This window comes from Rhinopithecus bieti, unplaced genomic scaffold (assembly GCF_001698545.2).
Source record: "Rhinopithecus bieti isolate Rb0 unplaced genomic scaffold, ASM169854v2 scaffold_57691, whole genome shotgun sequence".
Classification (NCBI taxonomy): Eukaryota; Metazoa; Chordata; class Mammalia; order Primates; family Cercopithecidae; genus Rhinopithecus; species Rhinopithecus bieti.
Window position 1 is genome coordinate 1275651 of NW_016824383.1, and position 14590 is coordinate 1290240.

General features: G+C 38.8%; 1 protein-coding gene across 1 annotated transcript in view; it reads right to left on the minus strand.

Annotated features, from left to right (window-relative positions):
* The window catches only part of RYR2 (ryanodine receptor 2), an 808217-nt gene that overhangs the window by 35341 nt on the left and 758286 nt on the right, over positions 1 to 14590 (minus strand). Inside the window, 10 exon segments of the mRNA XM_017862245.1 lie at positions 850 to 983; positions 2149 to 2191; positions 3487 to 3617; positions 5123 to 5341; positions 5932 to 6018; positions 9130 to 9277; positions 11162 to 11229; positions 12215 to 12531; positions 12534 to 12560; positions 12563 to 13510. Of these exon segments, the coding sequence (XP_017717734.1) occupies positions 850 to 983; positions 2149 to 2191; positions 3487 to 3617; positions 5123 to 5341; positions 5932 to 6018; positions 9130 to 9277; positions 11162 to 11229; positions 12215 to 12531; positions 12534 to 12560; positions 12563 to 13510 (2122 nt within the window).

Consider the following 14590-nt stretch of genomic DNA (forward strand, 5'->3'; position numbering starts at 1 on the left):
GAAAATAATACTGCTTCACAGAACCATAAACATGTTTTCAAAGTAACCATCACATCCCTAATCATGTTAAGAGAAAGTATTGTTTCTTCCAAAATCATTCAGTGACTACAACAAGCAATTACGTTTTTAAAAGCATGTTTTACTTTTATTCCAGAGATTCAGTTGATCAAATTTGCTAGATGGATGTATGTATGTATCTCTACACTCACACTATATGTGTGTGTGTGTGTGTGTGTGTGTGTGTGTGTGTGACATTTAAACTCAGAAACATTCAACTCAACTGGTTTAAAAACATTATTCCACGAAAGCAGTATATAAAGAGTGTTTCATTTTGAAGTAAACTTTACAAGTAATAGTATGACGGGATATTATTTCTGACATACTAAGCCTTTTGCTATTCAAAAAAATACAATAATTATAATAAAGTAATATGAGTTCCTCTGAACATTGTAAATAAAAGGGCTACATCATTTTCTTATGTTTTGGAAAAGGGAACTAACGTTTTTTCAAACAGGAATTACCAGAAATCAGCCATATATTGAGTTTTTGTGTGTGTTTTACTTAGATTTAAGGATCATTTAAAGACAGAGAAGGCAAATTAAGTCAAAAACATGAATAGTCTTTCTTTTCTCTTGTTAACATTAAAAGGTACCTCCGAAATTAATAGAAAAAATCCAGAGTTCCAAATACCAAGAAGTGTAAAAGTAGACTTTATATACATCCTGTTTTCCTCATCTTATCTATTCTTCTGACATTAAAGGAAAGGAAATCAATGCACAAGTTTAGAAATGTATTAATGTTTTCCCTTTTCAATCTAAGTCTGTAGGATACAGCCCAAGTAACACTTACACAGCTGATAAGGAGCTGTCTTTCTTTGGCTTCTTCTTTTCTCTGGCATCACTGAAGTCCAGAGCTGCCTTGTCCATGCCAAGTAATTCACTAATTCTGTCTCGGCCGTAGAACTCTCCGTACTTATCCATTACCTTGGGGTATGAGAAAAAGCATTTTGTTGGCTTCAACCATTAAATAACATCTATATGTGTGTATAAAACATCTAATCATTTTTATACTTACTGTATATTTGCCCTAACAATCACCGAAAATCTAGTTTATGGCTCATCTTCTGTGATCACATGCTTAAGGTCTAAACAAATTCACAGCATTTTACATAATACCTATCTGAGGAATAAGATTTCTCTCTCATTCAAGAGAGGGAGACATTCCAAGGAAGAAGATGAGTTGAAAAAAGCATAAGAAATGGAGGGAAATGGAATGAGAGTGACCTTTACTAAATTAATACTTTGTGTCAGAAATTATGCTTCATTCCATGTGACTGTCACAATATGTAGGTTTCATGTTATTGATATTCTGCACATAAAGAAACTGTACCTTAGAAAACTTTGTGTAATGTGCCTAAGGTTGCTAAACTCAGCAAGAGATGGGGTCCAGGAAGCAACCGGGCCATGCCTGACTCCCCAGCCAATGATCCTCTGCATAGACCTCTGCATGCTAACAGGGGCCACATGACAGGAGTGGCATTCTTCCATGCTCTCGATTTCAACCCTTCAACTCTCTGACCACAATGCCCATCTTTCCACCCCACTCCCCTGAGTATCCTGACCCCAGCAATTCTTCAGTAACACCAGGACCTGCAACCTTGTCATCATCCTCAGCCTGCCACCACGCCCGGCCATTATGTGCTATTCTGGAAATTCGTATTTGGCCGGACGTGGTGACTCACGCCTGTAATCCCAGCACTTTGGTAGATCAAGGTGGGTGGATCACCTGAGGTCAGGAGTCGGAGCCTGGCCAACATGGCGAAACCTCGTCTCGACTAAAAATACAAAAATTAGCCAGGCGTGGTGGTGGGTGCCTGTAATCCCAGCCACTTGGGAGACTGAGGCAGGAGAATCGCTTGAACCCGGGAGGCGGAGGTTACACGGTTGCAGTGAGCCAAGGTCGTGCCACTGCACTCCAGCCTGGGTGACAGACCGAGACTCCGCCTCAAAAAAAAAAAAAAAAAAAAAAATTGAGACACTAATAGGCAGATAAATTATACCTCGATATCTTATTCTACAGCTGAATCACATCAAATTAAAATCCGAACTGTGCTTTAAGAAAAATAGAGAGGATTCCAAGTAGTATTACCTTTCTTTTAACAAATTTGTCCCAGTAGTTGTTGGGAAATGACCTAAAACATAGAAAAGCATAGAAGTAAATAGTATTATTTTTAATGACAAATAATATATCATTTGGGATATATGGCATACTTAAAATAATATGTAAACATATATCCTGCCATCCATGTAAACTTACAATGAATTTGGTTAACATCACATAAGTTCCTGCATCATAGGTATTTGAATTATTTTAAATATTAACATGTAAATATATACAAAAGCGTATAAGCTGATACTTTAATGGAGAAGAATATGAGAATATTTATTAGGGAGTATTGCTATTTATTTGTTTTTATCATATCAATACATAGACCTGTTTATCAATTGCCTTTAAAAATTAAAGTATCTAGAAACCTGTCATTGTTATTCCTATGAAGAAAAAAAATCTTCTTGTCAGTTATCCTCAAAGAAACTTCGAGCTTAGCACCAACGCACAACTCTAGCACCTTAACTAATACATAAAGAGTTTACCTAAAGGGAATGACTTATTTAGACTTAGTATTAATGATAGAATTGCTAAACAAAGCATTTAGCATTTAGAATAAACGTGTATCATGTATAAATAAATCATCTCCATTTGACAACTCAGAACCCATTAGCAAATAACTTTTTAATAAGCAAAACTAATCACAATTTAAAAAAGATTTCACTCTTGAATAGTAAATATAAACTATTACAACTATTGCAGTACTAATTCTTTTACAGTGAAAATTACACTTTTGTGATGGATTTATATTCAGAACAGCAGCTGGTAGTTTGGATCTTGATCTCACGGGGCTAAATGATCATTGGATAGAAAAAGCTTTTGTTTTTCTGTCTTACATTTTACACCATGTCCTAACAGTTAGTTAGTTTCAGGCTAGGCCGCTTGATGGTACTGAAAGTTGATAACTCAGGTATATTCAAGGTGTAAAATTCAATATGTTTTCCTTTAATGTTACAACTTTTTCCTTAATGAATAATTTTTGCTTCCTCTGCTTTTGGATGAGATAACCCTGCCTGCAGGTCATGCACTTCCTGTTACACACATCCCTGAACGCTGAGTAATGGATGTGAAGTTCCATCAGTGCTGTGGAAATGAACTCTAAGCCATTTTTGATTAAGGAATTCAGAACTCAGAGGGCAAAAATTGAGGACATCCATTAAGGAGGCTGACGGCGCCGAGTCTTTAGATTTTTCTTGACTGAATATATAACTATTATTCACCTCTGCTAAACTTTTGACAAATCTGCAGGAACTCCAACCAAGTATTTTCATGTCTGGAAATTTGTGAGTGCAGAAATGTCTCATATAATTCTTTACTCACTGTGTGTTGATTACGAGTCTATCCCACTGGCCTTTAATATCATCTTCTGAAGGCTGTTCTGTAATATAAAGCCCATCAAATTCCAATTTCCGTGCTACTTCCTTTTCTCGCTTAAAAATAACCAATGGGACCTACGCAGGGAAAATAAATATGTTAAAATTAGTTTAGATTTACTGGCATCTCTTGTGGTCACTATCTTTATAAAACAGCTTTTGGAAAGAAATATTTCCTGTGTACTTCCAGGAAGGTAAAAATTGAATGAAAATGAATCGGCTATATTCAAGCAGGAAGAAGCATCTAGAAGGTTTTGGAAAAACAGTAGATAGAATAGATATTACATATATGCATGTTTTAAACACATAGGGGCTTATAGATAATTACACTAATGAAATCATTTTAAACTTCAAAGATGAAAAGATGATTATGCAAAATCATTTTCTTTTTACATATATCTCTCAACATAAATGAATGAAATAAAATTTAGCAATCGCAGCAGTGTTCCCAAATGCATGCTACTAAAGTGCAGTTTCATTTGAGAAACCTCTTTAATAATTTCATGCTCAGGATCACCACATACTAATTTGAGATACGTTTTAATTTCAACATCAGCAAAAATCTTTGTCAGTTTGTCAAAATATCTCCAGAACATAATGATCCTCTTTTTATATGGACAGACTTTACACAAGGCACAGATAGCAGACAGACACAGATATTCTGGAAATAGCCAAGAATATGCACTCCCATAAAACAGAATAAACGGGAGGAAAGGAGTTCCTGAAGAACACTTTACGTTCTAGTCTTTTGCTGAACCCTGGTTTTTTCAAATGTCTTCTGCAAGATTTACAACCAGAGGCAGAGGATGGTGAAAGTGAAATAAAGCCATCACAGTGAACAAGCACCTTGCTAGGAAAAGATAAAGAGGTTTGCACAGGTAATGGGCAGCCTTGAGCACTCAGAGAGATTATCTTGGGTTCTATTCACCAAATTATATTGTTCCCTTGGCAGGCCTCTAGGGATAAAGCTGCATTATTTTCTGGGTGAAGTGTGACAAATCATGAGGCATTTCCGCCAAGAATAGCAATAGATACTTCCCTAATAACAAAACAATAAAATGACTCCTACGATCGATACAATGTAATTCTGTAAGTCTTAATATACTGGAGTATCACTGCATTACCATGAGATATAGTGGGTGGGTGAGCTTACTTCTTTCTGTAGGGCCAAGTTATAGGCGAAATTCTCTATGTGAATAATTATCAGTCCATGAAAGAAAGCTACTTTAAGACAGCTGATGGCCATAGCCCCTTCCCAGGGCAGACTAGTCAATGTAGACATAAAATGGCCAGGCTCCAATGCCTCAGGCCAGGACAGCCCTGAAGGGGCATCCCAGCTTTGGAGAGTGCACCTGCTGTGTCTACAGTAGCCCAGCTTTCCCCTCTCCCATCCTGCTTCCTCCATTTGCCCCAAGCACGTTGATTCATGGAGCATTCTGTCAGAAACTTTGTACACAACATTTCCAGTTCAGAATCTGCTTCCCCAGAAGTACAGCCTGCAACACACACACACACACCACACACACACACACACACACACACACACACACACACAGAGGTACCTTGGTGCCTTACTATCTTACTTTCAAGCAGTAGTATCCAATGATGCAGAAGAAAGAAATGACTGTGTGGAGAATAGCTAAGATACGCAAAGTGGGCTCCATGTAGCCGCTGCTCTCCTCCAGTACATAGTGAACTGCGATGATTCTGTGGGAGCTGCTGTCCAGGCTGGTCACTTTGGCATTTTCACTTGAACTTCTAGTGGGGAGCTCCTTTCCTTCAACCACAGAAGAAGTGGAGACCTGATTCAAAGCATTTAAAGTAGAGTCAATTTGCTGCATCTAGGATATCATTGCAAGCAAAAGACAAAAGAAATATAGCCTTTTTAGCAAATAGTTGAATGTGAAGTTACTGCATAATGAAAGGACTAATAGCAAAGGCTAAAACGATAGCTTTTCAAAAACCAAAGGCAAGTAGTGAACACACTTTTAAAATTCATTCTTATTCAACCAAAAGTTCTGAGGATTCCAGTGCATGCAAGAAAAAAAAATTAGATGGCTAAGCTCTCTTCTTAATTATAAAAGAATGTAATATAATACAGGTATGCCACACCCAGACATAATCACAAGTAAGATATTCAGCTAAATTAGGCTGGGAATACTGTGGGTAAGCCCTCTGCTAAATCAAATGCCCTTCAGTTGAGGCATTTCTCACTTCTCAGGAACAAATCTTGCCTTCCTAGATAACAGTGATATCAGTGCCTAGGCATCAGTATTTCATAATAGGTTTAGACGTGTTCACTAGCAATAGTAGATATGTTCATCGTGAAATCTTTACATTCATTTCTATTTGTAGTTTTATACCAGTTATTAAAACAGAAAGATGTACGTACCTTATAAAAGAGCAAGATGAAATTGATAGCAAATGCGACAAATAAGGCTAACATTCTCATGTTGTAAAAGTTGCGAGCAAAATAGTTCTGAGGGTGAAAAACATTAGGAGAAGGTCACTGAATCAAAAGACTTGAAATCTGCAATTTAAATAAAGCATTCGTTCATTTACCCCAAACAACTGATTGCAAGCCTACTGTTTCAAGCACCATTCTTGGCGCTGCAGACCTAACAGTGAGGGAGAACATTTCTGCCACCATGGAGGAGATAAAGAATAAAAAAGCATACCCATAATTTCAGAGAACATTAAATACTAAGAAGAAAACTACATGAGGTTAGGAGCTTAGGGAATAGGGGTGCTATTTTAGATGGTGCTGGTCTGGGAAGATTTATCTCAGGAGGTGAGCTTTGAACAGAGAGGCCTGAATACAGGAGGGGAGCAGGTTATGCAAACATTTGCTGAAAGAGTGTGTCAAAGACAGGAGCAACAAGGGCAGAGGTCCTGAGTTAGGAGTGATGTCGGTGTTTGAGAAATAGAAGGAAACACAGTGAGAAGAAGGGAGACTGGTGTGTGGGGGTGGCAGGGGGATATGATCAAACAGGTGAGCAGGGGGCAGGGTTTTGTAGGCTTCTGATAAAAGGTCGTCTTGTCTTTGACAGTGTGATGGTTCAGTTTACAACCTCTGAGGCCTCACTGCCTGAATACGAAAGCCTGTCTGCCTCCACTTCCTAGTGTGGGATATGGACAAATGGCTTAATCTTTTCTGTAGCATCACTCTGCTCATCTGTATGCGAAGTGGGATAATAACAGACCTTAACTCTTAAGTGCGCTTTGCGGATGAAATGTTAATATAGGGAACGTTTGTTATTAATATTATAATTATTATATCATTATAATAAATGTAATATTCTAGTATAATTATTATTTTAGTCTAGGTGGGATGGGAAGCTATTAGAGGATTTGAGGAGGGCTTGATGCAGTTGGATCATGATTTGGAAGGACCACTCCAGCTACTATGTGGAAAACTGATAGTAGTAGAACAAGAGTGAAAGCAAGAGGACTAGTCAGAAAGTAAGTTATTACCAGACGTCAGGCAGAGGTGAGGTTCATGGTGGTGGGCTGGACTTAATGGTACCTGTGAAGATGGGAAGAACTGGGCAGACTCGATGTATTTGGAACAACCGAGAATAATTATCGTTGGGTTGTATTTAAGGTGAGAAAGAGGCTTCAAAGATGATAACCTCTGAATTTGGCAGCCTGAGCAACTAAGTGAACCGCTGGTACAATTTGTTGGGCTGGGAAAAAATAAAGCCTCGAGAAGTGGGTTTAAAGTAATAGGTTATGGTAGACATTAAGTACTTGTTTTAATATTAAGTGGGAGATGTCAATATAAGTGGATACGTCAGGGGATTTACCATAGTAAAGCTACATCCAAATGTAACACCTCAGAATGCTATCCCCCTCTGTGTACACACCCCATCTCTGTTCGTGTCATTTCTCCACACAGGACCCCATCTTTACTGCCAGAGCTTACTGGAACAAGAGTGTCCACCACACCCAAACTGGGTCAGTTTCACTGGTTCTCCTTGGAAGGAGGATCTGGGTCACAGAGGCTGAGTTAGCTAGCCTGAGCTATCTCACTTAGGGGAAAAGGGGCCTTTGGTAGACGGATGTGGCCATGATTGGTCACGTGCATGCAAATCGGTGAGCCGAGAAAGATAGCAAAGAGATGCAGGAAAAGGGAGGAGCTGTGCAGAGACAACAGAACATGTGAACCCTGGCACAGTGAAAGCTGGAAGCAAAATCTCAACTACTTGGTTTACACAACTATAGTTAAACACATTCTTCAGGAACCCACTGGGGTAGTGCGGAGCCCATTCAACCTTTAAACCATTTGTAATAGAACTATACCTGAAGCCATGGAAGCCAATATGGCATACCAAATTAATAATTATTCAGAGTTATCTAGGAAACATTTATGTTCCATGTACTCTGTATTACATAATATAGGGAAAATACAAGATGGTTTAGGAAAATGTAGTTACAACTAAATTAAAATATATTTGCCTAAAATACATAATACATAAACATATTTAAAGATAAGCATTTAGAATATATAATTACTGAGGACAGTTCACTTTCCTTATAAGAGAAATTCTACAGTCCATTGAGTTTCTGGGTTGTCAAATTTTGATTTCTCAAGGGCTATAAAATACTAAATATGATTCTGCTGTTCAAATGGCTTTATTATGAGGGTTGTTGTTCTTAATTTCTAGGTCTAACATCACTGGTCAGTACCTCTTATAGGTGGATTCTACATGCTTATCTCCTATCCTTTTCCTCTTTTATAAAGATTATAAAATTTATAAAATTATACATATATACACATATAATTATAAAATTATACATATATAGATACATATGTATAATTTTTATAAAGGAGGAAAAGGATAGGAGATAAGCATGTAGGAAAAGGATAGGAGACACCCATGTATGTGTATATATATGACATTACACACGCATGTTTATAAAAGGCCTTTCAAACAATATTTTTAAGAATTTCAAGATCAATATGAATAGACAGAGCTATACCTTTTTTCTTTGTTTTCCAAATATGAATGTGTGCTTTACTAATTAGGGGAACACCTCTGCAAAATGTACAGGACACTACATAAAGAACTGTAATCCCTCTTTCTAAAGAACACTTTTGAATAGACTCTCTTATTATCAATGGAAAGTGGCTCAATTAGCTAATATTTTTATACCTGGATTTTTAAGTAAAAGGGTGATGTTATAGAAATACTGACTAATTGAGTTCTGGAACATTAATTTGAATTACTTGTGCCCCAGAAGGCACATCTTGCTTTAAAATCTGTTGCAGGTCCTCAGAATATTTTTATTCACTTATCCTAGTGTCTTTGTGGGCAGACACTGGGAGTACTGTCCTGGCAGGAACCAAATGAAAGGGTTTCAGGGAGTGTGAACATGAGTAGAGGTCATGGGTTTGACAGTAGGGAGCAGTGGGCCAGATACATTCACTATAAAAGATAAACACACTACAATGGGCAAATCAAACATGTGCTGGGCTAACCTGGTTCCCTAACTGTCACTCAGGGAGAGGTCAGCAAATATTTACTGAGCCTAAATTATCATGGTATTGTACTAAATCAGTAACAATATTCATTCTAAAACATCTTACTAGAAGTTTCTGTTGGTATGCTATGATTTTCTTCCAGAACGCTGACTCGGGCACTTCTGGTTCTCCGTATCTGTGTGTGTGAAGCTGCCTCAACTTTTGTTTGCCCTTGTCTTCCTTGGCTTTCTCTTCTTTTTCTCCATCTTCTCCCCTATGAAAACAGATGAACAAAACATAAGCTCCACAGAAACTAAAGAACTAAACGGGTGTTGTGGAAAATTACCCAAGTGAACAAATATTTTAGACCATTGTATCACTTCTGAAAACTAATTTCTTTTCCAGTGAACGATAATATTCTAAATTTTAGAATCAGGGGTAAGAGTTCCTGTTGATCACAGATTCTAGGAAGCTGAAATATAGAGGACATTTTATAGGCTTGACTTTATACGTAGCAGATTTCTTCCAATTCTGCAATAAAACATTAAAAAAAAAATGAAGACTGACTTTGCTGTGACTGTCCAACATACCCTATTTTTAAATTATAATTTCAAATTTTTTTTGAGAAGGAGTCTTGCTCTGTCACCCTGGCTGGAAGGCAGGGGCACCATCTCAGCTCACTGCAACCTCTACCTCCTGGATTCAAGTCATTCTCCTGCCTCAGCCTTCCAAGTAGCTGGGATTATAGGGATGTGCCACCATGCCCGGCTAACTTTTATATTTTTAGTAGAAGACCGGGTTTCACCATGTTGGCCAGGCTGGTCACCATGAACTCCTGATCTTGTGATCCACCTGCCTCGGCCTCCCGAAGGGCTGGGATTACAGGTGTGAGCCACTGCACCCAGCCTATAATTTTAAGGCACAATTTTTAACATTTGCCATTAAGATTTAAAATCAGAAGCCTACACACTTAATTGTTCACATGTATAAAGTGTATCATTATACTCATACTTTGACATATATTAATTGTAATTAATTTTATTAAATAAAATAAGTGAATTATAGTAATGTTATATTAATTCCAGACAATAATGGAATTAGAAGAATTGACATTTGATATCCTTTGGGTACAAAATAGCAGTTCTTCATTAAATTGAAGTGAAGTCATATGTATTAATACATAAACTAGAAATATTAATATATAAGCTATACTTAACTCATATGAGATGGATATTAAAGAATTGCCATTGAAATGCCTGTCTTGCTGTTATTTTTATGTGGCCATTTTTACAAGAGACCCAATAGTGTAAGGTCTATGACAATGCATAGTGCTGACTACAAAGAACATACGATGAAAACAGACCAAAGAAAATAACAGAACAGAGGAGAAAATTTCAACGCTATGGGAGAATAGTGGCACTACAGGCACCTAAAAGCTTCCTTTCTTCCCCCAACTTTTCAAATGTGTGTATAAAAGTCTATACACGTGGAGAAAGATGCAGGCTTCGATTATTCACAGAAACCTGATGTGATGAGGGAGTTAGGCATTTTCATCGCCTCACATCTAGCTCTTTGTTATTGCTGCATTGATACCAGGAGCACTGGTGAAAATGAAGGTTCCCAGGCCCCACACCAGACCTGCTGGGGCAGGATCTACGCCTTGGGGCCCAGGAATGTTTGTTTTAACCAACTCTCCTGGGGATGTTTATGCATGTGGCCCTGGGTCTATGGTTTAAGGAGCATCACTCCACAGGATTCTATGAAGGTGCCTTTGGAATGTTTGTTTCCTCCCTCCTTGAAAAGGACAGAAATACATGAGTGATTTTTAAAGACAGAATTGTGGCCCTGAGTCCTCTTACAAAGAGCATTCCATGAAATCACTGGAGTTCTTTCCTGCTGACAGGGAATCACACAAACGGAGGTCCACATGGAATGAAAGGAAAAGACTAGAATGGCAGCCCTGGGGGCGTCTACAGTGATCACTGCCCAGGGCCTGAGGTCCTCGCCATCAGAACCTCTCCACGGAGATGGCAGAATTAGTTCTGTGGCTCCTTGGCAATATGAGATTCTCCCTTGCAGCTCCCAAAGACAGAGTTCAAGAGAACGAGATGTAATGACAAACTGAAATGAAGGAAAAGTATCTGCAAACTATACATACTCGGCTTTTTCAGGTTCAGATTTGGTTTCTTCTTTTTCTTCCTTTTCTTCTTCTTTTGCCTTCTGTTCCTTGAATGAGTCAATGGGGAAAAGAAAACCAGGATTACCCATCACCTTTGGATGAATTTAGGGAGCCATGTGACCATGTGTCAAACCATAACCTATAGAAGATACCCTCTTGCTTACACCACGATAAAAGTGCCACATGTTTTTCATTTTACGTGGCCAAACATCTCCCACTTCTGCACACTGACCTACTGCACCAGCAGGAGGGATAAACTTTCTGGGACTCCTTTTTACTCTCTTTTCTCATTTCAGGAATACCCTTCTTCATCTTAAGCACCTACTAAAATCTTACTCATCCTTCAAGGCCAATTTAAGTCTTACCTCTTCATTCCTATCTCACTACTTTAAACCATACTGGCATTGCCATTCTCTCAAGATAAGCAACCCCTACTGCCCTGCCTATACTATTTAACAGTTAATCATTTTCTCGTTTCTTCATGTGTGTTAATTTTATCTCTGGAATAAACTTTTCAAGGTAATTTGAAGGCAGTGACCCCATCTTACCTTTGAATTCCTTATGATACCCAGTGGTGTCAGACACTTGGTAAATATGCCATATTTATGGATGGAATGATGGCTCTAAGGACTAATGACTACAAAGAACATACAATGAAAACAGGCCGAAGAGAATCACAGAACAGAGGAGAAAACGTCAATGCTCTGTGAGGATAATGCCACTACAGGCATCGAAAAGTTTTCTTTCTTTTTCCAACTTTTCCAATGTGCACATAAAAGTATATAAAAGTGGAGAAAGATGTAGGCTCCAGTTAGGGTGGGTACTGAAGCTTACACCTTAATAATTTAAGATAATGTAATAATTCATAAGGACTCAACACTAACTTTGTCTACCAAAAAGCATTTCTCTTGGGAAATTCAAGTCACGTAGGTAACAGCGTTCTGGCAGTAGCATGGAACCTGGTCTAATGATCATCTATTATACCCCCCTGAAGTCCAGAGAGAATGCTGCTGTGACTTAGAGATAAATTACCTGAAATTTTTCTTGCACCTCAGGCATGGGGACTGGGTTGCTCATGAGGTCACTGAGTCCAGCATTTGGATTATGAGGGATTAGTTTGTACTGTCCTCCTTCTCTCTTCAGATCCAGGCCAAAGATGTCTGAAAGAAGGTCACTTTCTTCTGTCAGCTCCTTTAAGTCGGTCAGATCCTCAGAGGGCAGGGCGGCTTCCAGGGGTTTCCTCTCTCCCTCCTCCCCATCTCCTCTAACCTCATCCTGAGTGGGGTCTGGCATGTTGGCTAAGAGTTCTGCAACTTTGATCTTTTTAGCACCTTCGACGAGGCTTCCCCAAGCAGCAGGCTGCAAATGATGCGGAAAAGCCTCTGAAAACGCTGGCCACGAAGTGCAAGAGGGTCATAAAAATACTCCAGTAGGATGAAAAGAAGGCCGTGACCATGTCCTTCACGGTCATCTTTTTGACTTTTTTCATCTGCTTCTTCAGGCTCTTCAGACTGAGCATTCGCATAAGGGTCAAGATATTGTACCTGAGCGCAAACAGGGCCGACTTGACCGTCAGAATGGAGAAGAAAGCCATTCTCGGGCCCTGCTCTTCCGGCCTCTCCTTCTCACTTTCTTCCTTATTCGCGGACCTCTCGTTCAAATCCGACTCTGAGATCTGAGCCGCCAGCTGCATTTCGAAGATGGTGTCCTCACAGAAGTTCACAAAGAGTTCCATCTTCTCTTTTTCTCCTCCTTCATTGACCACATCAAATATGAACTGTCGTTTGGACTCCTTGACCTGGGGCTTCTCCCACTGGGTTCGGCTAGACTCACTGATTTCAAAATAGACCCTCTCGATGCGTTTGGCGCTTCCCATGATTTCGATGCGGCCCAGAAAGGGCTGGAAATAATTCAGGACACTCTCTGCTAATTCTAGGAAAGTCTGAAGTCGGGTATCGTTGGGCATGTGCTCAGAGAGGTTTGTCAGAAGGACGGCGACATTGAAGCTGATGTCCTTTGCAGGTTCGTGGAAGCGTTTGACGAACTCCTCATAGTCAAGGGTTTCATTCTCATCTGTCTCCGCACAAGACAAAAGAAACTCCGTTTCTGACTGCGTGTAGTGCTTATGACTCTCCATCGCTTTGTGGAAGTCCCTCTTGGAAATGACTCCCTTGCCATCAGGGTCATATTCTTTAAAAGTATCAGACGACGTCAAATCTTTCAGTTTTAAGAACATGTCAAAAAATTTGAGAATCATCTCCACATTGTTGGAAGATTCCACAAGCATATCCACCATCTGTTTGCCAATCGTTCCGTTAACAACATTACCTGGTGGTAAATCAATTGCATTTGTTTACAAGAAACTGTAACAAAATCAATGATTATAGAGAAAATAACAATATAGATCTTTAATAACATCTGAATCAAGGATATGTCCTGGTTTATCTCTCGCTCTATAAAAAGATAATTACTTACAAACTATAGTTTGAAAAGTGATTACACAAACATGCATAACGCTATTTACAAAGTAATTAGACTGACACACATAAAATATTTCAACAAAAGTTGACATTTTTCCCCTCAAATTAATCAAAGAAGCAACACGTTTTAGATAAAAAAATGAGCCAAAGAGCCAGAAACTAAAATCAAGTTTCATATTAATAATAAAAATAAACATTTGCTCAGCCCTTTAGAGTTGAAAAGTCACTATCATAGACAATATCTGATTTAACGTTCATACGTAAGGCAGGTACTTTTTGTTAACCCTAATTTTACCGATGAGGAAATTGAAGTTCAACAAGACTAAATTAAAATGGGCCCATTGTGACTTAATTATTAAAGGTTAGTGCCAGGTCTTCAGACCAGATGCTGAGAGCAAACTGTACACTTTTTCTGATTCATAATGGAAAGCACCTTTCTACATTTCTTCATGATTTGTGTTGTATAGTTAGAAAATGGCAGATTCCTGAACTACAGGATTACAGAGTGCTTTTACTCATTGAACAGAATGTGCTATATAACACAAAGACAGGCAGGAGAAGAAAGGTCGCTGGTCAGAGGTCCACAGAGCCGATCTGGGAAGCAGTGAGCACCATGGTGTTAAGAGTGTGCCATCTGGAGCTCCATTGTTGGGTTTGAATCCAGGTTTGATGTGCTCAGCAATGTGGGGCAGGTTTCTTAGCCTCTGTGTACCTCAGTTTCCTCATTTGCAAACTTGAGATAATAATACCATCAAACTCATAAATCTGTTACTAGGATTAAATAAGTACTTACTCCAGTACCTGGCACATTATGAAGTTGGTTTTAAGTCACTGCCGTGGTTGCTGCTGCTGCGGTTATTATTGTTGCTGTTAGTATTTAACCCAAAATTTGAATCGGGGCCATGCATGGAAGAGTGGATCCTGTGCT